Source organism: Heloderma suspectum, chromosome 1, assembly GCF_057233095.1.
Source record: "Heloderma suspectum isolate Gila_16-S chromosome 1, 16-S_ref, whole genome shotgun sequence".
NCBI lineage: Eukaryota > Metazoa > Chordata > Lepidosauria > Squamata > Helodermatidae > Heloderma > Heloderma suspectum.
In genome coordinates this window covers 117,106,279-117,133,965 of record NC_139458.1, presented here as the reverse complement: position 1 = coordinate 117,133,965, position 27,687 = coordinate 117,106,279, and the positions used below count along the sequence as shown (strand labels likewise).

At 44.0% G+C, this 27,687-nt stretch overlaps 1 protein-coding gene across 2 annotated transcripts in view; it reads left to right on the top strand.

Annotated features, from left to right (window-relative positions):
• Nucleotides 1-14,111: 14,111 nt before the first annotated feature.
• TUB (TUB bipartite transcription factor) overlaps nt 14,112-27,687 on the top strand; it is a 208,234-nt gene continuing 194,658 nt past the window's right edge. For both annotated transcript variants that reach the window (XM_084854972.1, XM_084854966.1), the window contains exon 1: nt 14,112-14,209. In XM_084854972.1, the coding sequence (XP_084711098.1) occupies nt 14,154-14,209 (56 nt within the window). In that variant the 5' untranslated portion in view covers nt 14,112-14,153. The remainder of the gene's footprint in view (nt 14,210-27,687) is intronic.

Here is a 27,687-nt window from a genome sequence, read left to right as displayed (position 1 = left end):
AGGAACAAGTTTATAAACTGCAATATCTGCCAAAAATGTTTCCAGTGCAGTGCATAAGCAACAATAAAACAATCTAAAAACGACTACAATACCATTCACATCCCAAAGAACAACGTGGAAAATGCACATCCAGGTACGAATTCCACATAAATAAAAAGCAAAAGGACACAAAATCAGCCAACCAGCAGGAAATGGTTTCCAATAAAAGAAAAATTGGCATTGATTCAAAGAAATGTTTTGGAATGCAAGTCTAGCAGCAACAAATTAAATAGTTAATGACAAATTATCTCTCGATTTGAAGGCCTTTTGGATAACTTACCTTAAAGGACAGGTGACAAACAGTACAATCCTATACATCAATCTGTCCCAACCCAGTGCCCTCTAGATGAGTTTAATTACAACTCCCACAATCCCCAGCCTGTGCTAGCTGGGGATGATGGGAGTTGTATTTCAACCCATCTGGGGGGTGCCCGTTTGGGAAGGAGGTTAGACATCTCCAGTCTGAAATAAGTCCCATTGAGTTCAACAGGACTTACTTGCAGGCAAGTACGTGCAGGATTGCAGCCTAAAGAACACTTCTCTTCTGTATGATTGTTGCAGCTATAACTGTCTTGTAAACTGAGAACAAATGTGATACTGAGACTCAGAGAATGCCATGTCAGATCATTGGATATGGCAGTTGTGAATAAATTCCCAGGCTCACCTGGTGCCTATGTTACAGTCTTTTCAGTGCCAGAAGAAGGCATTTTTATACTCCCAGACATTTTAAGAACTGGTTTCAGTGCTTTCAGATCTTTGCTCTGCTTTATTTTGCTGCTGGTTTTACTTTGGTTTTGTGCACTGCATTGGGGCAGAGGGGCGGGGGACTAAAACCCAAGATAAAACCCTTCCTGCAGTTTTTATCTTGGTTTTCTTATGCGCTGTTTTAATCATTGTTTACCATTTTGTGTTTTATGTTTTTAATTTACCTGTACACTGCCCAGAGAACTCTGGTTGCTGGGCAGTCTAAAAGTACAATTACTAAATAAATAAAAATATTCAGGGAATGTATACTCACACTAAGTTTGAACAAGATTGGAAATGGTTCAAACTTCAAACAATTTTGGAATGACAAGCCAATTTGTTATGACTGGCAATCCCTTTCTCCTTCTATAAGGAAACTCTCTAAAATAAATTGGCTGTACCTCTAAAATAAATTGGATGTACTTGTATTCATTAAACCAATATAGGCAGTGAATGATTTCTCTTCGATAGCTTGCTGGAGCACATATATAATTGGCTGCTATGCAATGCATTGTGAGACTGGCAATCTGTATCAATCACCTGTATTTTGAGGGGCAAATTAAGGATGAGATGAAAGGGAGTATCAGGACTTTTATACACAACAGGACTATTTAAACTGATATGCTTTGCCTTTCTGTCGATTTGGTTTGTGTTGTTCTTTGAGGAATGAATGGGAGATGCAATGGCTGTGCATCACCATACTCGCTTTCTCTCTGTTGTTGTTTCTGAAGCCAAGGGGCATTTACTGCCTGAGCATCCCACAATGTGGATGTCAGTGAGCACAGCTCAATCCCTTATAGTTCTCATATCTTGTGCAGCAGCCTTACACAAACTTAAAGCTTATTGGATCCAAAGGGTGCCCATTCACTAGTGGAAAGCACTGTTCCTCATTTATGAGCTAGCAGAAGAGGGTTGCATGAGGACAGTGCCCCCCAAATCAGGAGAAGTTCTTCTGTTGCACACACGGGTGTGCAAGACCTTGCACAACCTCTTTTCAAGGCCCACTAAAATTTATACTCTCCAGCCAATATCAGCCTTTCCCAACCTGGTGCTCTCAAGATGTGTTTGTTTGTTTCTTTATATTTACACTATGATCGTCATCTGAGGCCCTCCTTCACGTGCTCCCATCGATGGAGACGACGGCAACAAGGGAGAGGGCTTTTTTGGTGGTGGCCCCTGATTATGGAATGCTCTCCCCAGTGAGGTCCACTTGGCACCAACATTGTCATCCTTTCTGTCAAGACTTTCCTCTACCTCCCAGGCATATGATAAGGTTTTAAAATATAAAATTTTACCTGAAGGATCGCCTCCTCCCATATGTGCCTGCCCGGACCTTAAGGTCATCATCAGCAGCCCTTCTCCGTGAGCCCCTGCCAAAGGAAGTGAGGTGGGTGGCTACTAGGAGGAGGGCTTTTTCTGCTGTGGCACCCCGGCTCTGGAATGAGCTCCCTAGTGAGGTTCACCTGGCGCCTACATTGTATTCCTTTCGGCCCCAGGTGAAGACCTTTTTATTTTCCCAGGCATTTTAGCATTTTGGCTTTCTAAATTTTTATCTTTGCTGTTTTAAATCTGTATTTTAAACTCCTGCACTGCTGCTAGGTTTTATTGTGGTTGTATTGTTATATTGTGGTTTTAATGTTCTATATATTTTAATTTTTTTTATTGTGTGTTGTTTGGTTTTAATTTTGTGAACCGCCCAGAGAGCTTCGGCTATTGGGTGGTATAGAAATGAAATGAAATGAAATGAAAGAATAAATAAATAAATAAATAAGGTTTTAATTAGTCCTCGAATTTTTATTGTTGATTGTTTTAAATTGTTTTTGTATGTACATTATTTTTATATTATGTTTTATATTGTATTTTTAAGGTTTTAATTCTTCTTCTGTAAATTGCCCAGAAGCTTTGGCTACTGGGAGGTATAGAAATGTAATAGATAGATGCTAGATAGCTAGATTTGTATATCACCCAACTAGCAAATGCCTTCGGGACAGTTTAAATCATAAAACCAAGCAACAACAATAACAAAATTACAAAATAATACTAATTAAAATATAACAATAAAAGTATCAAAATAATACAATATGAAACATTAAAAACATTTTAAAATATTGTAAAAACATCAAGGATCCAATAGGAAAATCAACAATCACAGCAACAGATCAAAGATTAAATGACTGCTTAAGGAGGAAGGTCTCAACGTGGCATCTAAATGTCCATAAGGAAGGTGCCAGGTGGATCTCCCTGGGAAGAGCATTCCACAGGCAGGGGCCCCTACAGAGCAGTCTCTCTCCATGGCAGCTTCCTGCTGCACCATTGTGGGTGATGGTGGCATCCCAAGAAGAGCCTCCAAAGATGATCTTAGCAGTTGTGCAGGAACATATGGGAGAAGGTGCTCCTTTAGGAAGAACATATGGGAGAAGGTGCTCCTTCAGGTAGGCTGGTCCTAAGCTGCTCAGGGCTTCAAAATAAAATCAGCACCAACACTTTAAATCAGACTAAGATTATAACTCCCATAAACTCCCAGCACGGTCAATGGTCACAGATGATGGAAGTTGTAGTGTATAGCCACTTTCCCCAACCTGGTGCTGTCCAGATGTGCTGGACGACAAACCCCATTATCCTGAGACAACATGGCTTGCACATCTGGAGAGCACCAGGTCAGGGAAGACTGGCCCATATCTTCCTTATTCACCATGTTTCTCAGGCCCCGAGATGTTGTGCGATGCTGTGCTACGAGACGTCTTCCACGTGCACCAGAACTGCACTAATGCATTCTCTCCTCCCGCTCCCTGTTCTTTGGAGCTAAGCTATTATCATTAACGGAATTAATTTGTATGCTTGACTTTCCACTTTGCTAATGATGTCTAAAAAGATCAAATTCTGTAATCTGTACTGACTGCCTGACACTTAGACTCCCCACTCCCCCTTTCCACCACTGATAACCAGCAAGCATCACTGACATTTTCATCAATTGCTTTGGAAATCAACCAAAGAACTGCAAGTCTGTTTAATCTCCTTGCTAAGTTCTTTCCTGAACTTGCCTTGGGAGAAATGTGTCTCATGATAAGGAAAATGGATCAGATTAGCATCCACCATACTCTGAATGATGTCTGGAGTGATCCAACTTGGAGTCATCTCCATCCACTTTTTGCAAATAATGTGTCCTCAAGCACCAGGCAAATGGGAGAACAGGAACACAGATGCTGCCATTAGCAGATCCACATTGCACCATTCTTCCTGAACAGGGGTTGGTATCAGAGAACAGTTAATAGGACCTGTTTGCACGAGTCGTTTACCAAGTCTCTGTGCTGATTTGAGGTGTCTGCTATGTGCATCCCAGCTGTATTCTTCACAGTCAAAAATGCCTGAGGATTGGTGTTGGCACAGTGTTACATCGAAAAACTCTAGTGATGTGAGGATGCGTAGATTTCCATGCACAAAAAAATAGGCACAATACCTGCACAGGAGAGCTGTCGCTTTCTCTGGAGTGGGAGAGGCTTAATTTGATGCAGAGCTCAGCAGGCTTAGTTCTGGATCCAGTTTCCAGTGCCTTGGATCCCATGGGAGGTAATAACAGAGGATGTGACAGCATCCCATGACTCCTTAAAGACTGGCATTTCTTGCAGCTTGTGTTCTCATAGATAACATACAGTCAATTTAATTAGATGTTGGCACTTACATGCTCATGCCATTTGAAATCGGCTAGTCTTTAACATGCCACTGGATGTCTATTTCTGCTGTAACCTGTGGTGCTGTGGGAAATTCTGAAGTGCAGGTGCTCATCATGACAGTACCCATGGCCACGCCCCCTAGGACAGTCCAAAAATGTAGGCAGCTCTGTGGATCCATAGCAAGAAACCAGCTCTAGCAGTTTTCATCTCCACCAGGAGCAGGTCTTTTGTAAAGCTAATTCAAGATCAAACCATCCCCAAATACTTTGCATTACAACAGGGACTAATATATTGTTGCTGGGAAAATTCATTTCCCCCCACCTATGGTGAAGATTGTGGCTAAGCACAGAGGGGACAGAGAAGTCTGAAGGGCGTGGGTGGCAGATGACCACAGCGTCCGTGCTAATAAAAACATGTCGGGGCTGTGTCCCCCGAGCCTTTGTTACACCTCACCACTGGCTGTAGCAGACGAACATGACTGCCTTTTAAGAACAATAGTGGGGACCTTTGGGCATCTTTCTCTCAGCCCTTGTAACTACATTCAGCCCCTACACCACTGGGATTGTTCTGATACTAAATGGTTCCCCTTATGCCTTCCAGCTCTTCAGACTGAGCAGACAGAACAAGGACCAAAATCACAGAGACAGGCTGGAATAATGTGCAGCCATAAGCAATGTTTTTTGGCTATAGCAAAAACTTCCATACATATTGAAAACAATCAGTGCTTTGTTTATTATTATTTTTCACACATTGGAAATGCTGGTAACTTACCTGCCCACCCCTGATAGTTGTCGGGTATCCCCCCCGCCCCCCAAATAGGTATCTTCTCTGGGCGGTAAAAATTAAAATAAAACCCAAGGTTTCTATTTTGTTGCATTCTATCTGTATTCCTTAGCACTCGATGCTAAATCTATTTCCTGCCCTGTGGAGAAGCTTTGAGACAGCTTGACTCATTTGCTCTCAAGCACATACAACTCTTTTGGAGGACACAGCCTACCATTTGCAGGGTGGTTTGAGAGAGGTAGGCTGCAGCTTCTTGCCAAGATCGCCTTGAGTTCAGGAGTGGGCAAACCTGTAGCACTCGGACTAATTTCATGCTGCTCTCAACCTAATTTCAAAAGCCTTCTGCAAGGGATTAGATTAAACTTCTGACAAAAGTGTCCTGGCATCCTGATGAGAGGGGCAGAAGATAAAGCAAGACAGAGTGGAGAGAAGGGGGTGTCAGAAAAGAGAGAGAGAGAGAGAGAGACGAGGGGGCAGAACAAGAGAAAGAGAGGGAAGGTGGGGGAGAAAAGGACATGGCAGAGGGAGAGAGAGAGAGAGATGAGGGGTGGCCTCTTTTACTTTCAGGTTTGTCACACCCACTCACCCACGCCTGGCATATGGCCCTCAATAGATTACCCCTGAGGGAATACAGCCTTCAACAGAAAAATGTTTCCCAGCCCTGCTCTGTCTTTTCTCCTTCTGTTGTCCAGCTAAGATGGATGCTGTTGCATCTCTGGTGGAACTGGCACAAGCAGTACCAGCACTGTAACGAAGTTAAAATGCTACTCAATGCAGGGATGATGTACACCATGCACGCTTCAGAATACATAGCAACTGCACAAGTCTTCCACAAGACATGCCACCTCTCTTAGCAACAGCACAAAAGAAGCCCTGTTAGAAAGCCTCAGCATCACGTCTGTGGTTCTGGCAACACTTTAAACTCATTTCCACATGTTGCTTCTAGATCGGGGTGGGCAACCTGTTGCCCACCAGAGGTTGTTGGACTACAACTTCCATCATCCCTGACCATTGGCCATGCTGCACCTCCCATTAGCCACAAGTGTCCCCTGCCCCCTGCTGCCACCCTTGTTCTAGATCATTACCAATGAGAGTTGCAGGGATGGAAACCATCAGATTTTCCTTTCAGTTCAGCATTCTAGCCCTGGAGCTAGTGATTTGGAGTGCTGCAATATGGAGCTGAACATCTGGTTTCAAATCCTGGTGTCATTTCTTCCTGTTGGTACCTGTCCATAGGAAGTATTTTCAATATAATGTAATCATCTAATGTCGTGCATGATCACTTACATTACTGCAACAAGTTTATAATGGGAAAAACTAGGGGTCTAAAGAGGAGAAAGCATCGCCATTGCGGGGGGGGGGGAGACTACATGGTAATAGTTTGCAACTGGCATCTTTGACTCTTGGTTAGGAGCATGTCTAAGTGGAACATAAGGTCAGTATCTTCCATCTGTGTTTCTGGGAGGGTGAACTTCGTGACAATAGAATGAGAAGCGTGTTGGAGTATTATCTGGATTTTCATGGAATCGGCTTTAGTCTATCAGGGACACATGAAGCAAGAAAAACCGAGTGTACTGTACCTTAAAAATCTGCTTTTCACAGGTCACACAGCACTTGACAGCAACATACTTCTGGGTTGGGTGGGGGGAGTAGAAGAGAACATCATCAACCTGGCAGGTGCTACTCAACCAATGAAAGAGCCTTGTTTCCCGCCCTTTTCCAGGCTCCCCCTGGCTACCATGTAGTTAACCCTGACAGCATCTGAAGACTCCCCATGACAGCACCCCACCAGTGCAATTTTGCCCCGTGCCAACCAATAGAGAGTTAGAGCTCCTACCCCTTTTCTCCTTTTCCAGGGAGTAAATCAGGGATTTAGCCACTTCACCCATTGACAGTCTGCAGCCTGTATTGCCCAGTCATAAACCCCCAGTCGTGCACTTCCAGGGAGTAAATACAGTGATCTAGCTGCTTCACCCATTCTCAGTCTGCAGCTTCTGTTGCCTGCCTTCCCCCCATTGAGAATCTGTAGTGTCTTTTTCCCATTGAGAAAATCAGAGCCAAGCTTTTTCAAGTACTAGCTATCTAGCAAGAGGAGGTGGCCAGAGGAATGGGAGCCTGCAGCCCCAGTATTTCACTGTATCGATACGGCGATAAAATAATGCAGGAGAGGGAAGAGAGGAGGAGGCCAGCAGAGGTGGCAGTGCAGGGGGAGGCAACTCCAACCAGCCCTTTCCCTCCATGCAGAGAAGCAGCGAAGTTACACAAGCATCAGAGGAAGCAGGGAAGTAACACAAGCATCAGAGAAGTGCATAATCATGGCTCTCAAGGGGGACAGGCCGGGAAATGGAGGCTACTTACTCCCACTGGTAAAAAGGTAGTACAGAGCGATTCTGAAGGCAAGGAAGAGTGCGCTAGTGCTTTTGTAGAATCATAGAATAGTAGGGTTGGATGGCCTATAAGACCATCGAATCCAATTCGCTTTGATGAATTGGAAAGGCAGGCTAGTTTGTCTAGTTACCTAGGTTACTGAGGTCACAGCCAGGCAAAAGACAACCCCCTAGGAATGCCAGATCATACTGAATTTAAAGTGGAGGGATGGGCACACAGCAGCTGAACCACAGGGGAGCTGAATGAAAGAAAAACAATGGAGTAAATTGTGTGGACTAATGGAGTAAAAGCACTCTGCAAAAATGCAGCTTCCCCATAGGTAAACTCCAGGAAGGCTGTGGACGGGCCATTACATCATGTGCCAATCCACAGCAAATCAGCCGAGAAGACAGGCCCCAGGTGTCTCCACTGCAAGCTGCAACTCTTGATTACCCAAGTCATTTTGTGCCTAAGACAAAATAGATAAATGACGCAGTTTAACATAATCAGAGAGGTATATATAGTTCAGCATCCTGTTCCTACTGTGGCCAACCAGCTGCCCCAGTGGGAAGGCCACAAGCAGGGCATGAATGCAACAGGACCCCCCCACTAGTGTTCCCCAGCAACTGGTGTACATAGGCTTGCTGCCTCTCAGCAGATTGCCCCCCTCCATAGTGACTAAAAATATAATCATAAAATCATAAACTAAAGAATGGTCATTTTGCTTTCTTTGAATGGTCCTGCAAAATTGCCTGTCTGCATTGGAGACAAGGTATTTTTCTCGAGTAAAGGAGGGACTGGTTTCCCCATTATCTGAGGCATGATGAGGAAGATAGATAACTATTAAGAATCCACCTTGCTAGATAAAGACTGAATTTGCACAATCACAGAGGCTGAAATAAGCCACGGTGGCTTATTCATGTAAAACACAATACAACATTTTTAAAAGTTTAAAACTACAATATAAAACTAAAGTAAAAACCAGCAGCAGTGTAAAGAGTTAAAAATACAACAACAGATTAAAAAACAACAATAATGAAGGGTGTAAACTTATGCATGTTTTGACAGAAAAAAGCCCTACAACTCCCAGCATTCCTCAGCCAGTATAACTGGCTGTTGAATGCTGGGAGTTGTAGGGCTTTTTTCTGTCTAAATGTGCATATGATTGCACCATAAAGGACTACAATGCCTGGAGGAATAAGAAGGTTTTCACTTGGTGCCCCAAAGACCACAATGTAGGCACCAGGCAGGCATCCCTCTCCCCTGCCCTCTCCCACATCATTTCATTTGACAGGGACACCTGGAGGAGGGCCTGTGAGGCTGATCCTTGGGTCTGGGCACCGAAATATTTCTCAGTGGCTGAATATAAACAGTGATGCTAATGTCTTTTCAGAAAAATGCAGAAAATGACCATGATATTGATAACAAAGCTCCACGTGGTTCTCAAATACACATGGAATACCTGTTTGTTTTCTGCCTATGCAGGAACCTGCGTGCTGCGCACAGGACAAGGGACAGACCTGAACTGCAGTAGCTGGCCTTCGTGTCTGCCATTGCTTCTTTGTCCCAGAATCTGCAGCACCCACCAATGACTCATGCATTCGATCTGCAATCGCCAGTTTGAAACTCAGCCTCTGCTGCAGGCCACAGGCCCACAAGACCTGGCCGAATTTTTGAATGTTTCTGTTTCCTCCTCCCTCCCCTGCTTTTTATACCACCTAGCCTGATAAAGAGTTCTGGAGAACCTGAAAGCTTGCACATTTTTTGTGGCATTTTGGCCAATCATAATAAAGGTGATCCACCCCCCCCCCCCGGTGTGTTTTGGATTTTTTAAAATTATTTATTTGTTTTACGCATGGACCAACATGACTACCTTTGTTTTTTGTCTGTTTGCATAGTGACTCCTGTGCTTGTTGGAGCCCTTAGGTATGCGCTGTCGCCAGAGGAACAAAGTAAGAGCAGGGGTATCAGCCAGGGCTGATGTTGTGAGTAGGCATGGTTGGGCACCTGCAGAGGGCCCATGCCCCAGATTGACAAGAGCCCCCCGGATTTGCTCCTCATCCTATTGCAACCAGCTTATATACCTGCTTCTTCCTCTAGCCAGGCAACAGTGGTGGTGAGAAGGAGGAGGAGCAGACGCCACCGCCTGCTGGCTCCCTGGCTGTCTCTGCCTGTCAAGCAAGCAAGTGGCAGCAATGATGACAAAGGGGATGAGCAGCGAGAGCAGACAGTGACAACAGTGGTGAGGAGATACACTCACTGAATGAGGGAGCCACTGAAGGTGTCTTGCCCAAGGGCCCTCAAAAACCTGGAGCCGGCATGGATAGCAGCTGTGGACCTTACGGAACAAATGCTGTGTTGGAAGCATATGGGAGAAAAGGGAGGTGGTGGTAGGATGGGGGTGGCTCACTTAGCATCTGTTCATATGTGGGGTAAAAAATTACATCGGATGGAAGCACTAGTCTGCTTCCGTTCCTTTAAAAGTATTTGTGAGCAAGTGATCTGAAGAATTCGGACACAGCAGGGCTGTGAAAGAGGCAGGAAACCCCTTTGGTTTGTCCATGAGATTCCTGCAGTTTGCTCTTGCGTAACGATTCTCTTTTAGCAGATTTAACCCTGAGATACTTGCAGGCACTTTGAATGCTGCATCCATTGTATCGGGAGCATCAGAGATGAAACCGACTGCTGCTGGCATCAACTTTTCAGTGCTTTATTCAGCAGTCAGCTCCAACAACATGTACTAAGTCCAGGAACAGCGGGATGAGTTTAGGAGGCCAAAGAGAGCCTAGGTGTTAAGTTAATGATACACAAAACAAAATACTGACGATGCCATGAGTGGAGTTCCAATAACCAAAAATGTGTCCTCCTTATTTAGTGTTACCAGAGAGGACCAGCTCACACCCATTTTGTCCCCTCCCCTCATCTTGACTCTCGGGTCTCCATTCAAGGTGTTGGTTTTGACCTTTAAAACCCTATATGGTTCTGGCCCAGCCTATCTTAAGGAGCGCCTCCAGCAACACCAGACAGGCCGCTTAACAAGATCAGTCTCGAATGGCCTTCTCTCTGTCCCATCATCCAGGACAGCTAGACTGGTGGGGACCAGGGAGAGGGCCTTTTCTGTGGTGGCTCCAACTCTGTGGAACTCCCTCCCTAAGGAACTCTGTCATGCCCCCTCTTTAATGAACTTCTGCCGTGCATTAAAAACGTGGTTGTTCAGGCAGGCATTTAGGGTGGGTTAGGGTATTTTAGAAAATGTTTTTATTGTAGAATTTTATTGTTTTAAACTGTCTTATTATATGTTGTACATTGCCCAGAGTGGCTGGGTGTATGGCCAGATGGGTGATTAATAAATTTAATAAATAAATAATAAATAAATTCTGCCTGGAAATGTTATCTGGCAAGACTAACAAATTAAGGGTGCAATCCTATGCACGTTTAGACAGAAAAATGTCCTACAGTTCCCAGCATGCCCCAGTCAGCCATGCTGACTGGGGCATGCTGGGAGTTGGAGGACCTTTTTCTGTCTAAATATGCATAGGATTGAGCCCTAAGACAGGCTGCCTTTGTAGGACCTATTGACACCTTCTATTGGTGTGGGAAAGAATGTGGGCTTCTTCACACAGAGCTTTTATCCTGCTATTGAGATTGGTTACTCATGGAAGTTTCTGGGTCCTTTAGATGACATCGTTAACCTCCAGGGCGTCTCCCATACGAAATGACTTTTATTCCATTTTTTAAAAGGTCGGAGATAATGAGCTATTAAATTACTGCACTTGAGTTCCCTTGTGAAAAGGGGGAAATCAGCAATAAGAGGAGCGAGACCAATGAAATATATGGAAGGGGGAAAGAGGTGTAAAGGGAGTCCGTTGTGATCCTGCATTTCAAATGGAAGCAGAAAGCCCCGCTTTAAATGTGTGTGTGGAGATGCTCAGTGTCCCATGTCTCTCTGTGCTGGCCGGGGAACTCCTGAAGGTGCTGCACCAAATCTCCTCCACTTCCTAATTCAGTCAAGGCACCACTGTCCCACTGATCAGTGAGCTATTGACAGCTCTGAATTCTTGTGTGACCTTCCCATTAGTACTGACACCCACCCACTGAGAGTAATGCAGATGAGGCCATAACTTTTCCAGGAAAGGAGAGTCTGATTGATGAAGTAAAATAAAAAGGCAAATTGCAGGGTAAATTACTGGAGGCTTGTCCCAGAAGGGTGGGATTGGGGTGGAGATATGTGGAGAGATGGGTGAGGTGAGCAAGCCAAGAGGTGATGCCTCAGCTTTGGGACCGGGAGAAAGGGAGAAGTGATAGAAGCTGGAATACCAGAGAGAAAAAGAAAAGCAGTCAGGGAGAACGGAAGACTAGGGTGATATTGAAATTACATACCAATCCTTCCTTATGATCTGTCTGAAAACATGTCAGAAATACCCCTAAACTAAAAACAAACAGAAACTAGCCATGCATAATAACTACTCAGGTAGTCGAGCACAAAGTTTAAAATCACTTCTAGCAGAACCCTCCATTATCCAATCCTCAGTTACCTGAATCAACGGTGTGTCTCTTTGGGAGAACTATTTTAGTATAACTCAGTACAAGTTCCATTCATCCAAACTTGTGACTATTTGACAATACATCCCCTTTTGTTGTTGTTGTAGTTTACGCAAACTTAATGGAGATGGACACTGGCTGCTTTTGGAGACAGTAATGTGAAACCTGCCTTGGCAAAGAAAATGACTACCAAATAAATGGTGCCAGTTGGACTCTAGTATTTTGCTCAATAGCCCACCATGGAAAAAAATGGAGAGCTAGGTCTACTGATGTGATTCCCTCTTTGGCAATATAATTAAACAACAACAACAACGGACTTTTAACAGGGTTAAATGTCCACAGATAAGGGGTGGCTCTGTGCCTCTCAAAATACTTGGGATCCTTCCTTTTACTTGAGTAGGGTGTTAATGACTCTTAATTCCCCCTCAGTTAATTTTTGTTGCATTTGTATTCCACCCACCTTCAAGAAATTCAGTGGCATTTTATATTGAAAACAAACCTGTGACATAGGGGTGGGCAGAGGGCAGATCTCCAGATGTTTTGGACTTCAACTCCCAGAGGCCGCTGCCAGCATGGCCAATTGTCAGGAATGCTGAGAGTTGAAGTCTGAAACATCTGGAGATCTACTTTGTGCCCACCCCTTGATTATGCTGTCAGATAAAGACTTTCCCAAGTCTGCTATGGCTGGCTGTGTTTTTTTAAATTACCAGTATTTGGGAGGGACTGCTCTGAGGGGCTCATATGTTGACTCATCACCCACACTCTGGGGTAAACAAAGACTGACATATCTAGTTGTTGTCCATAGTAGTCTATGGTACCCTTACAAGCTATATAAGGCAGGGGTGGACAACTTGTGGGCCGCAGGTGTGGCCCTCTAGATGTTTTGGCCTAGAATTCCCATCACCCCTAGCTAGCATAACCAATGGAGAGGAATGCTGGGAGTTGTAGGCCAAAACATCTGGAGGGCCACAGGTTGTCCACCCCTGCTCTATTAGAAAAGCAATCTAGTCCAAGTCCGGTTTATAAGACAAAGGACCACCCAAAGGGAGAGCAGCAGGATCCTAGAATTTGCCCATTAACAGCTAGCATTTGGACAGCAGCCTAAGCAGACACACAAGTCCCCAGGTCACGGTCTTCCCCACTACGGTGAGTTGAACTGTATTTCCATTAGTAGTTATGTCCAGCTATACAAATAAATTAGCATATGCAAATTTTATGCAAACCTCTCCTCTTTCATCCTCTTTTCAGTGGTTGATTTCTTCCTTTTGGGCAGCGTGCAAAACTAGACACCCTCGTTCTCACTGGAGCAATGAAAGTAATGCCTTTGTTGTGGGTCTCATTTTACTCAGTTCAGTGTGCCTTGGATTGGTCACTTGGCAGCAAATAGAGTGATCTGCATAAAGAAAAACCATGGAGCAAGTTTCACTGGGGCTTGTGCTTCATTACAGCTGTACGCAGAGGACTTCATTATTGCGTGTCTATCTGAAGGCAGTGTTTGAAAGATCTAGGAATTTTTCTATTGGCCAGTGAAAAGTGATGTAAAAGAGATGGAGCTGTATCTGTGGGAACAGGAATAAGTAACAAAGGAACACTGTAGCAGGAAATGCATCCCTAAAATCAATTGCTGCGGATGTATACAATGGCTTTAAAGCACATCAAGCATCATCCTATTATTTGCCCTCTGCATATTGCTTTGCCACACAAACACCTGAAATTATATTCCAGATATTGGTGCAGAATGTACGAATCACTGCTCAGGAAGAACCCCCTGCTCTTGAAAAGACAATGGTACATTCCTTCGATTGTGAAGCTCTACTAAATTGGTTGCTGTGCATTTAATTCTAGCCCCACCTTTCATCGCTTCGAGGTCTCGTGCAGCATCCTTCCAATTGGTCTGGGTTTTCAGAGACAGGTGTCTCCATTTTTTTTTTTGAAACAACAACAACTCTTTCAGCCGTTCTTCTCATTAGACAGCTGGGGAGTACAGGCAAGTGCTGACCGCAGAGAATGGATGGTGTGAGTGGCAACAGGACTATGTCTTACAGTCGGTGGAGTTATGACAGGTATTGTGCATCACATCCATTAACATCCCCCCATCCCGCCCCACTCCACCTCGTTAGGCTGGAAAATTATGCAAGGCAATTCTAAAACTGATTGTTGCCTGTTCATTAGAGAAGCTTAAAGCCTCTTGCAGCTGTCTTATAAAACCAGTCTTGACTTTAGAAACACAGGAGAGGCACTTTCCTTCATTATCTACACATACCCTTTGGTGCTTAGCTTGAACTGTCAATGCTAGATTACCTGTTTTTTCACCTCTTATCATCTTTTCCCACTTGTCATTTGTAATGCCAGGGGTGAGAAAGTTCCTAGAAATGTGCTTATTTTCCTGTTTTCCACAAAGGTGGTTTCCCAGGGACTAAGTCTAAGGAAACGCTGCATGCTTAATTAGGACTTGTAAGTAGGTGCTATAAAGTTCAGTGGGAAATTCAGCATTAGATGATCTGTTGGTAAATTTAGGGTGACAAGTCAGGTAAGGAGAAAACTATGACAGATTTTCTGATGAGGACTTTGCAAAATGTTCAGGAAGCATTTAGAGGAGAAAAAGCTAACCGTGATGTTCCTTTGAGGACACCCAGTACCTAAGTATAATACATCTTGCTTGCAACAAACTGCCATTTCTCCCCCTGCATCCTCCTGTCCCCCAATAATTCTGGTAACATTTTCTGTTCTAGTTAGTAATGCAGGTGTACATAAAACTATACAAATAATCAAATGAAGAGGTTTTTAAACAAGGTTCATCAAGGCTCCTTTAAAAAAAAGTAATTTCATCTATAAAGTTGGGTTCTTATGCTCACATTATCCCTATATAGCAACTGACAAATCACAAAAGGTAATATGTGATAATGGAAAAACTGAGTGCTGCCTACAGGTTTCCTCTTGGGTGTTGGGGTTGCAGCGTGTGCTTGGTAAAGTGAAGTGAATGACAGTCACACAGCAGCCAGAGGCAAATGAATGACTAACCTTTTGTACTGTTTAGAAGAGGTGTATGGGAGTGTGCAATAGCCATAGCACGTATGTCTGTTCTCTTGTTCCATTCTGCCCTGGCCTGAGATCTACTTGTTTTCTTTTGATAGATGGCAAGCTTATAACAGCTGCAATGCACTAATGTTACAGCAAAGGTAATATCAAAATAGCTTTTGCCTAGCAATGGTGTTGAATTTCACCATGTTCATTTCCTATTAAAGTGGTATAGGCTGGAGAATAATTGATTATCAATTGATGCTGCATGTGAACAACACTTTTTTTTCTCTTTCTCTCCCCATGCCCCTTTTTGTTCTGTAGGTCAGGAGCTCATCTGTTTTTAGCTTCTGGCTTTCAGGTTCAGTGTGTGTGTGTGCATGTGTGTGGTGGGGGGAGCAAAAAATACACAGGTCCATATATGGTTCTGTCACCCTTAATATTGTGAAGTTGAGAAATGGTGCAGAGATGTTCCTTGCTTATTAGAATTGTCCTTCCACGTACATCCTTCCTGACCAGTACAACTTAGATGGATTCTCTCTAATGTTTGAAGCAGCTTTCTGTTGATGATTAAAACTATGGGGCTCAAAGAACATGTTGCATCTTGGATAATCACTTAGAGTGAAATGTGTTAAAAGAATAATAGTGACTGTATTAGCACTGAAACACTCAAAGGAATAAGCAGGAGCTGTGTTTGTTAAAACCTTATTTGGTTGGATGATACTTTTACTCCTAAGGGTACTTATATGCAGGGTCTCAAGTTTGTTTTCCCCTCTTTATTTGTTTTAGAAAGCAACCAAACAGGAAAGTACTGCATATACCCCAATAGTATATATAATCAATAGTATATAATTATATAGTTATATAATTATATCAATAGTATATAATTATACGATTGATTGTATATAACGTGTGTGTGTTTGTGTGTAGGTATATATAGTACATAAGAGTTTATTATAATCTGTGTAGTACAGATACTCTATCCGTGTATATGCTTTTACTTAAACACAGCAATTTCATATAAACTGGGAATTATTAACTGAAGCAAATCCTTCTGGTCCCTGAAAGCTCTATCAAAAATGTTTTCAAACAGTAAGAAACAGAGATTCTGTGCTTTAACATTACATGGATTTTGCAGGTAATACATCAATCTGCATATTTGTAGGTAATGACATGCTGGAGCACATGGGCTTCACATCTGTGAAGCCCTTACTGCTAACTGGGTGTTGTTATCATGGAGCCAGAGGTTACGATTATTGGAACCCAAGTTGGCCACCCAGGATGTAGATGTTAAATAGGACTGCAGCAAACATTCTCTGCTTTTGATATTCCGTTCGAAAGTAGCACGTTCATCACAGCCAAACAAATTACGGGGGGGGGGGGAATACTTAAGTTGCTAAACATTTGCATTGTTTTAATGCTATTCCAATGCCCTTTTGATCGTCTAGATGCTGCTTCTTATCAATGCTGTTTTTCTTCTTTCTTCCCCTATTAACCCTTTGATCCAATGTGCACATATCAGCCATCTGCTTTACATATCCACAAACTGAACAGAAAGTGCCAATGACAATGAAGACAGAAAAGTATATAGAATTTAGGGCTCAATCCTATGCATGTTTAGATAGGAAAATGGCTTATAACTCCCAGCATTCCCCAGCCAGCCATGTAGGAATGCTGGGCATTATACGACTTTTTCTGTCTAAAACTGAATAGATTTGTGCCCTTAATTCTCCTTTCCTATCCACATATTTAGCCCATTCTTCCACCCACCCACCTGTGCCACTGGAACTATGCCATAATTTTTCTTGCATTGATGATTCCAGTAACACCCATGTCAAGTGGTATTGACTTAGGTTAGAAGGAAAGTCTTACCAAGAAAAACAGCATTGAACCCATTTGCAAGTTGCAACTGGTGCTGAAAATTACTGAAAGTAATGGAATTGGAAATTACTCTCTTTGGACACTCTCAAAAAAGAACCTGACATGAGATAAGAGTAGCCTGCAGGATAAAGCCCACGGGGTAGAATAGCAGTAATCTAATCCCACTTTTTGATCCCACTTAGCCAAATACCTTTGGGGGTTCAGGAGATCCTAGGCTGGTCATGTGTCCTCATTGACAGAGGTCAGTCCTCTATTTGCAGGTGTCCTCTATTTGAAGGGCTGTTCAGTCCAAGCCTGGTTTAAAGAAAAATAATCATTTAGAAGATAAAGCAGGGCCCTTGAAGCTGCCCATGGACAACAGACTGAGCTATGGTGAGATGTACCATATTTCTATGTAAATCATAGTAATTATCTCCAAATTTTAATCTATACTGATAGATTAGAATATGCAAATTTTATGCAAATATGTGCCACCTTTGGTTCTCTTTTTTGAATGCATTTCCTCTTTTTGGCTATCTCTAAGTGGCCACCCTAGCTGATCAGTAGTGCTGAATGTCAGTGAAGCTCAGTCAGAGGACTACAGATAAAAATGCAGGTGCGACTCGGGGGTGGGGGGGGTGGGGGGTGGCAATGGAGCAGATCTCAGAAGGGTTGTCTTGGCTGGGGATCACAATCCCTCAGAAGGGGACCTGAATGCACCTGAATTAGGAGCCATGTGAGATTACTATATTTTCCACATTGACCCTAGGCCTGGCTCAGACACCTGCCCGAGCAACAGCGGTCTTTGTGTGAAGAACCATGCCCATGTCTTCTGCCCTCCTTCTCACATTCCATAACTTGTGACACGGATGTTCCTATACGGAGGCCAGTACATGGAACTGCCCAATTTGTGTAAACCAACCTCCTCCTCCTTAAGAGTAAAATATCATGTGAACCTGGCCATCACATTCACATGGAGCTCCCGTGTCATAGGTCACGTGTGCATGGTGTAACCACGGCTGCCTTCGCTGCCTATCCTGTCACCCAAGAAGGCTGTTGCCACACATGTAAGTGTCTAAACCAGGGCATTGTTTACAACTTCTTAGTATCTGATCCTGGATGAATTCCTAGGCCTTTACTACTAGTGAATCCTTGTTTTCCTCCTGAGCCTACCTTGACTTTGTATATGAGGCAGCTCTGGAAACTGTCTGCCTCTTGGCTTCGTCAGCTTCACTGTTACTAGGCATTCCATCTCAATACTTGGCTTACTTTAGTTACTCTGTGCCAACTTACACCTCGAGACTCTTTCTAAAATCACCACAGACATATTGTAGACTGCTGTGAGATACTTGAGATTTGTAATGCAGGGCAGAAGCTTTTGAGGTGCTTTGTAACCGTCTTCTCCCAATACCCCAGGTCTGGCATGCATCTGGAGTTTGAATAACTTAGCTTATCATGATATTTTGTTATGTCAAATGACCTATGATTTTCAAATGTGAATATGACTAGCAGTATAAATTCTAATTTATGGCTAATGGCTAAAGTAAAACTGAATTGCAATGATAAATTAGAATGCTTTGAACCTTTTTTTCTCTTAAAAAAGATCACCTCCTTTCTCTAGCAGTCATTTGCAAATTCTTTTCAGTATTGCTGCCAGCTGAAAGCAAAAATGAAACAGAGTTTTACCAGCATCATACTGATGCAGCTGCAGGCCTGTGACTTTTCTACTGGATATTGTTTTCACGTGTAATAACCAGGGTGTTCAATTTTTCATTCACATCTTACATCCTTTTACATCAGAACCTTACTGTATTTCAACTTAATATTTGTAATAGTTCATATCAATTCATTTGGTTAGTATTGTAATATATTCTAATATGCTGCCAGTTTATACCATCATTGGGCATTGTAGATTCATATTTTTCTGATGTTCCGTTGGCCACAATTATTTACTCAAGACAAGAGCTATATCACTGATGTCTATAGGTTTACTGTATGGTTGTGTGAAGTGAACAAGGCAAGGACTGGATAGCTTGTGTAAAATTTAAAAAGTACATTTTCAAAAATATTTGTAGTGCCATTAAAGAATCTTGGTTTTGACTGGATATTTTGTTGACTCAATTAAAACATGGTCTTCCGAGTTCAAGTTCTTCATTCATCAGGAGGGATGTTGAGAAGGGGAGCCTGGATTATTGCTAGTTTATGACAACAACATTGATTGCCAAGGGTACAGAGAGAGTGAGATAACACAAGTTAATAAACTATAGAATCTTGCCCAGTATTACTCAAGCAGCATTAATGCTGGACTGACTATGGATGGAAACCGATTTCACACTTTCCACTTAAAACACATTAGAGTCTCTCCCCTGATGCTCATGTGCATACAGCCCAGTGGTAGAGCACCTGCTTTGCATGCAAGAGGTCCCAGGTTCAATCCCCGGCATCTCCCGGTAGGGCCGGAAATGGTTTGAAACCCCCGGAGATCTCCTGTCAGTCAGAGCTGGATGAACTAATTGTCTGTCTGACTGGATATAAGGCAGCTTCCTAGATTCCTGTGTGTGAAAGACAGAAAAGAGAGTTTCTGTCTGGAGAGAGAATTCAGAAAATAAAAGAAATTATTTCTCATTAATGTGAAAATGGAAGCAAGCCTCATATAATAAATTCATGAGAGGTGTTTATCTCTAGCGGCTGTCTAGTGCTGTAGGAAACAAAAGGATGGGAATGTCAAATGGTCCTGCAAGATGCACCATTTTGTCCTATTCAAATTACCCCAAAATGTGCTTTTACCATTTTTCTGTCATATTTCAAACCTATCAAAGCAACTTCTCAGTTATGCTCCAGCTACCCTTGAACTGAGGCTAGAGGGTATTTCTTGCCTTTGCTGTACCCTGCCGCTTGCCTGCCTGCTCACTGCCATCATTGCTGTGAATCAGAAACATCTGGCACTGTGAAAGTGGTGGTGTCTCTCTTCCTTCTGTCACCACTAGACCTTAAGGATGAGTACTCCTTTAACGCCTGGAGTAAGAGAGAGAGAATGAAAGAAAAAAGAAGAGCCAGTGTGGTGTAGTGGTTGGAGTACTGACTGGGACTTGGGAGATCCGGGTTCTAGTCTCCTCTTGGCCATGAAGTTCGCTGGGTGATTTTGGGCCAGTGACTGACTTTCAGCCAAACCTGCCTCACAGGTTGTTGTGAGGATAAAATGGAGAGGAGGATCATGTACACAACCATGGGCTCCTTGGAGGAAAATGAGGGATATAAATGGAACAAGTAAATAAACATGAACAGCTGCCATAATACTGCTCTGTGTTCCTTTACCTAAAAAACAGCAGTGGTGGCAGTGATAGGGGAAAGATAACGGGTACAATTGCAGAAAGAGAAGTAGAATTTGGTATTAGCAGGAGGAGGAAGCTAAAGCAATGGGTGGGGAAGCGCCAGAAGAACGGCAGTGCAGGTAGTCACTCAGCTAGTATGAACATACGAAGAGCCCTGCTGGATCAGACCAAAGGTCCATCTAGTCCAGCATTCTGTTCACACAGTGGCTGACCAGCTGTTGTTCAGGAACCCACAAGCAGGACACAAGTGCAAGAACACCCTCCTGACCACGTTCCCCAGCAGCTGGTGTACGTAGGCATACTGCCTGAGGACTAGTAGCCATTGATAGCCTTCTCCTCCAGGAATTTGTCAACCCCCCCTTTAAAGCCATCCAAACTGTTGGCCATCACTACGTCTTCTGGTAGCGAATTCCATAGGTTAACTACACGCTGCGTGAACAGGTCCTTCCATTTATCTGTCCTGAATCTCCCACCACTCAACTTCATGGGATGACCCCGGGTTCTAGTATTATGACAGGGGAGAAAAATCTCTCCCTATCCATTTTCTCCACACCATTCCTAATTTCGTACACCTCTGTTGTGTTTTCCCTTACTCGCCCTTTCGCCAAGCTAAACAGTGGAAGTTTCAAATCAACCCTTTGCTCCCCACTGTGATCCTGATCTGGATCAGGGAGCATGTGCCTGCAGTTTCCACTGCCCAAAAGTGATCCCTGCCACCAGAAGTGGCTTGGGCGAGACAGGTGGTGACTAAGGAGAAGGCATTCTTGACTGATACCTCATCTGTGGAACTGACTCCCCTGGGAAGCTCAGGTGCCTGTGCTTTTATCTTTCAGGTGCCAGGTTAAGATTTTCAGAAATAAAATTCTCCTAAGCCTTTTAAATACTTCATATCTTTTCTTGAACTTTTTTCTGTTGCTTTAAGTATACTGTTATTGTTGTTACGTATAGTGTGTACTTTGTTCTTTTTGAGCATTTTTCATAAAGTGCCCTGGAATCCCTGATGGACAGTGGTATAAAAAACTTAAATAAATAACAATAAAATAAACAGCGGATGCATAAGGCACCTAACCCAATACTATTCATTTGCTTGCTACCATGTACTTAATTTTGAGGTTCTGAAAATGTCAGTAATTCACCAAGAGAGTTTACTACCTGACCCAGGTGAGCATGCAAATAGCAAATTGCATGATTCATACGAAGCAGCAATTCCCACTTTGGCATGAGGAGATGATAATGGTTCTCGGATGGCATTTTAAGATGAAGACAGATCATATGGTGGGAGTGGCTTTGATGCACATTCACTGCATTTGGTTCTGGAGGTAGAGAGTGTGTCTGTATTGGGGACATACAACGGATTCGGATGAATCCAGAATGAAATTGAACCTATTTGGACAGACTGGGGAGGTGTCTGTATCAAAACGGGGCTTCTCCAAAGTTTTCTGAATCTCAGCACCCCTGAAGATGCGGGATTCGGAGTGATGTAGACACACAGCGTGTCTCTAAAGAAATTGATACATTTCTTCCCAAAGTCTCCAGAAAAGGAAAACACCAGGGTGGGGAGGATAGGGAAGGAGAGGAAGTGGTGTAGTTTTGTGACTGGCAGCTCTAGCTTCTAATCACAGTGAATAGTTTAGCCAGGGCTCTCCAATCCCAGTGCTTTGGGGGAGAGTTTTTGAAGCAATATATCACAGGACTGTTTTGGTGTTCAGGGATCTTTGCTAGTTCTGTCTTCCAGGAGCAGGCATATTAAAAGAGGGTTGGTGGAGTCTGTGGGACCTGGGGTGTGTATGTGTGTGTGTAGCACTGGGTGCTTGCTTAGAAAATGAGGGATGCTGAAATTCTGCCTTTGCTGATGGATGCTCTGCATCCATCATCCATCCCTATCCTATTGCACCTTCCGTGTCTTTGGTCCCAACTGAGCAGAAAACAAAACACATTGACTACTGTAATCGTAGATGTTATGGATCTGGGTGGGGGATGACTTTTCCTACTGGAGCATCTCTTCTTTACAATGGTTCCCCATGCCCCCAAAATAATTATTGGTCAGCTGCTGCCATAGGCTGATTCTGACCTGTGTACTCTAGGCTGTTCAACTATATGCAGAGATTCTTCTTCCTATTTCCAAAGACTTCAGCCCAGACATGTGTATGGTTGGAGTGTGTGTGTGGGGGGGAGGCACTTTGGACTTTCTTGCTGAAAGCCCCGAAACAGAGAACGTAATAAAAATTTGTGAAATCTCCTAAGAGCACAAGGGGTAGCTTAGCAACCATGTGGTCTTGCACATGGGGAATATTTTAGTGAGGTACTCCATTTTAAAACAATCCAACCAAATGGCAAGTTATAAAAAGCAGTTTATTTGGGGAAAGGGGTTAAAAAAGGAAGAAAAGGTGAAGCCAGCAATCTCACACATAAAATTTCAATAAAATCAGTCTAACTTATCTATTTGAGCAGCATCTTGGTTTTCAGAGCAGTGTATTGCAGAGAATATGGGCAGAGAGCGAACGAGAGAGACAGAGAGAGAGCACACATCTTTGGCTTCCTGATTAGATGCTGCTAAGAAGACTCAGACTGAGAGCAAAGTCTCACATATTTATGGGAATCTGAGATCAATAAAAGCTGGCCTCTTAGTGGAGACAGACTGTTCTTCTGCCCAATAGGGGCAATAAGCTCAAGTTCTGATGTCAGTGCTCTGGTCAGCCAACTAGGAAATGATTTAGTTTTGCGAGAAAGAGATTAACTTCTGGATGCGTATTCAGAGACAAAGCCAGGAGGTATGCTTGTTCAGGCTTCACAAGGGAGTTCTGGAAGTCCCAGAAAAGATGGCAATGTTGAGTTACATTAGAAAATTGTGGTTTGTCACCCCAGGACATAGAAAACCGTGGCCAGTATTCTCCATCTAGGATAGGCCGCCTTGCCCCCTCCCCGGCTGCGAGGCTCTTGTGTGAGCTCTCCCGCGGCCCAAGACAGCTCGCTCAAACTCTCATGAGATCTGTCCAACCTCTTGCAACAGCTTGGGCGCGCTCTTGCAGGGCCAGCTGCGGCTGTAGTAAGGGAAAGTGGGGGGCACGCAATGGGAGGGTGCAAAGCTGCTCCAGAGAGCCCTGCCACCCGCCCTCTCGCAGTGGCAAATGCCACAGCAGGAGAGCAGCTGGCAGGCCTTTGCAGAGCACCTGCTGGAGGTAGCGAGGTGGCGGTGAGCCCTCCTGGTGGGGCTGGGGGGAGCAGTGCAGTTTGCCTTTCCTCCTGCTCCACCGCCGGTTATGGGCGCATCGGGCCACGTCGTGGTAGGGCTGGCCCTGCAGGTCACTGTGGCTCACCAGTCTAACGTGATGAAAGGCGCTCCTTGCCACAGAGGTTACCTTGGCTTGCAGTGACAAAGCTGGATCAAGGAGGACTCCCAGGCTATGAACTTGATTATTTAGGATGAGTGCAGCTCCATGTGACTGGGCTATGTACACAGAAAAGAGACAGATTGATACACCAGAGCATTGATGTCAGTGTTACAAAATATTCAGTAAGGCATGGTGTACTCTGATGGCCCCATATGAATGAATGGGTTAATAAAGACCCTGTGGGATAGTGATTAGAATATTGGACTAGGACTAAAACATCGGAAGCGACGTTATATTGAGTCTGGCCACGGGTCCATCCAGCCCAGCAATGTCTACACTGATGGGCAGCGGCTCTCTGGGGTTTCAGGCAGGAGTCTTTCCTAGCCCTATGTGGAGATGCTGGGGATTGAGCCTGGGGCCTTCTGCCTGCAAAGCAGGTGCTCCCCCACCGAGCTACACTTCTCTTGAGTTCAAATCCCCGCTCAGCCCCACTCGGTGACCTGGTAACCTACCTCACAGAGTTGTTGTGGAGGCAGGGAGGAGCCATGTACACTTCCTTGTGCTCCTGGAGGAAAAGCAGGATATAAATATAGCAGAAAATTAAACAGAACAGAAAAGATAGGCATCTGTATGCACAGACACAGATGGACCTAAGCATATTGTGTAGCATAGGCTTTAGCCTAGCCACATTGTGTCTTAGCGGTCAAACCAGATATCAGCTGCAGAGATTTGGTATCAATATCAAGCACTATCTTTAGGCACAGAAATTCACACCCAGTTGTCACTAAGGCGCTAGTGCCTGGGTGTTCCACTTCAGAATGCAGGTGGGGGCTCCTGAGATTGATGGAATGCTCCTCCAGAGAGACAGACACACACACACACACACACACACACACCCCCGTTCACATATAAATTAGCTTGTCAGGGAAAAAGGCTCTAGCCAAGCCTGCACCCTGACATGCTAGTTTTCTATTTGCAGGGAATCAGATTGCATGAATTGATTGTATGGATCACTTGCATGGATTGTTTGTATGGGGAGCAACATGCCATCACATGAGAACTCGTTGAGAACTAGTCCAGTCTCAGTCAGATCTCCTCCTGCACTGCAGATCCAACAAGAATGTCAACCAGCCTTCCCAGACTGTAGCACAGAATCTAGGTAATATGCGTCCGGCATGTTGTGTTCATGAATATACCTTCAGTAGTTCTGAGTGTGTTTATGTGCCATATAATTTCTGCATATCAGGTTTTATACCTTAAGATTAACTCCTTTCCATTTTCAGGAGAATTCAGGACATGATGCTTTCCTGGGACTGGCTGGCCTGTATGAGCTTCCCATTCCTTCTGAATCGAGATGCCAAGCATTTCCCTTTCCACCATCGTGTTTGTCCTTGCAGCATCTTGTGGCAAACCTGTAACTAGTCAGTGAGACGGGTGCAGAGTTATACTGGTGTCAGCTCTGATGAGCTCAGAAGAGCAGCGGGGGGGGGGGACACCTCCTTCCTCAACAGTGCTGTGGAACTGGTTCCTTGAAGCATGGAGGGCAAACATCTGCACAACCTTCTCCAACCTGATGCCCCCCAGGCAGTGGTGCAGTGGAGCCAGAGCTCACAGGGATGCAGCGCCAACACACTTTGATTCGCAGGGATGCAGCTGTCCCCTCCCCACCCCCTGCCCCAGAATTCCCTGTTCCCTCTGTGCTTAGCTGCAGTCCTCACAGTAGCTGGGGAAAACAATTTTTATTGTTTTTTAATTTTTAAACACAAATAATTTATTGTTCCTTGTTGTAATGCAAAGTATTTTGGGGTGGCTTGGTCTGGAATGGGCAATTTATGATCCACTGGCTTTACAAAAGAGCCGCTCCTGGAGGAGATGAAAACTGGTGTGTGGATATGGATCAGAACAGCTGCCTGCCTTTTTGGACTACAAGGACTGCCTGGATGAGTGCCTGTATTTCAAAGCTTACTATTGCACCACTGCCTCCAGATGTGTCGGGCCACACCTCCTATCATCCCAGCCAACATGGGGAAGATATAGAAAGGGAAGGCCACAACAACATGGTTTTCAATGGCTTATGGCATTCAGTGGCAGCACAGCTTATGGGTTTAAATGTCAGAGCCTTATGACCTGCTGCTGCTGCTGCACCTAAGGAAGCTGCCCAGTGCCTGATCAGAATTCTGTGTCAAAGCCATTTGCCCATGAGAGAGACTGCTTTGTTACCGTATTAATATGACAGATTGGAAAGTGATAGCCCAATCACTCAGGATTCTGTGTTATTACTGTGTCAGGCCTTTTGTACTTCTCTCTAGATTTCTCCAAGGTATTTGCCTCCTCCACTTTCTTCCTTCTGTCACCTTCTTTTCCATTCCTGTTTTCCACATAAGATCCTCTTGATCAGCAGCATAAATGCATAACAAGAAGTAAGAGTAGTCACCCACAGCATTTCAGTAACAATTACCTCTGCATTAGAGGATAGGTTTCAGAATGAACAATACATGCGTCTACAGAGAGCTCATTTTGTTCATGTTTTTCCTACGCAGGCGCTGAGCCGTGGACTGTGCTGTCCCCTGAATTAAATGTGTGCCATTCCCAAAGTATATTAACTGGAAGCAGGCCAAACAAATACAGACTGTTTTGTGAATACACAGTCATTTCCTGAAACCATGTTCCCTTCTGGCAAGGTACAGATGCTGTCGTAGGTAGGCACAGAAAGTACCTGTTTGATTTTCATTCCTCTTCATTTCCTCTTAAATTAGTACACATTCTCAAACTTACAAGCTAAGGAAGAACTGCCGAGAAGCATTTTTAAATCAGTAATATTTGAGTGATGTGCTGCTTTGTTTAAATCAGTGCAAACGTCTTCAAATCTTTGATTAAATATGGAAACTCCAACAGGAAACTGTTCAACTGGAGTTGCAGCTCCCCAAAGGACAATAAAAACAGAAGTAGCATCCTGCATTCTCTGAAGGGGGGAACGTGGCCTCCCATGAGGGGGCCTTTTCAGTAGCTGCCCCTAGTCCCTGAAACATTCTCCCCCCATGCAGTTTGCCTGTCTTGTTCTCTTTTGGCTTTCCAGTGGACAATAAAGACTTTTCCTATTTGAAAGGGCTTTTGCTACCATGGTAATTTAATTGCCTATATTTGCTGCCAATATTTATTTAGCTGTTGCTACCTGCCTATTTATATAGTGCTTTTAATATTATGCTGTTACAGTGTGTTTTAACTGTTATTTTAAACATGCTACTCTTACAATATTTATTTTACTATATTACTTAGCTGACTTTAAACAGCATCATCTTCCGAAGGTGGCTTACAATATAAAATTATAAAATTCAGTTTCAACAAATTATAAAAGCACCTTAAATGACTTCATCTATTGTTTTAGTTGGTTCTCTCTCTCTCTCTCTCTCTCTCTCTCTCTCTCTCTCTCTCACACACACACACACACACACACACACACAATTTTTGCAGGCCCAAGCTTCAAAAAAGAGGCTTATTAAGCCCATCATGGTGGACTGCATTTGGCTTGGTGGGTCCACAAGTTGTACAGGCCTGCAGCAGTGTCACCTGATTTTTCTGGGAACAAGCGGAAAAATTAAAGTGGCTGCTGGACACTGAAAGCTGTGCCAACTTCCCCCAGCCCCATGTTACTGTTTCAGGTTTTGTGGCTGGGGAGTGGGGAATGTTGCCCAAATCCTTGTAAATTATTCTGTATGACATTGTGAACCAGTGCCAGCTCCAGATTTTGGGAGGCCTTGGGCAAGACACCCTCAGTGGGCCCCCTTCCTCAGTGAGGGGGGCATCGTCATCAGCTACTCTTGCTCCTTATTCTCCTCTCATTATTGCTATCGCTTGCTTGACAGGCAGGGAGCCAGTGAACAAGTGGTCAGCAGCATCTGCTCCTCCTCCCTCTCACCACCACTACTGTCTGGGCCAGAGTGAGAGGCAGTTGAACAAACAGGTTGCAAAAGTGAACAGGAGGAGCGAGTCTAGAGAGCT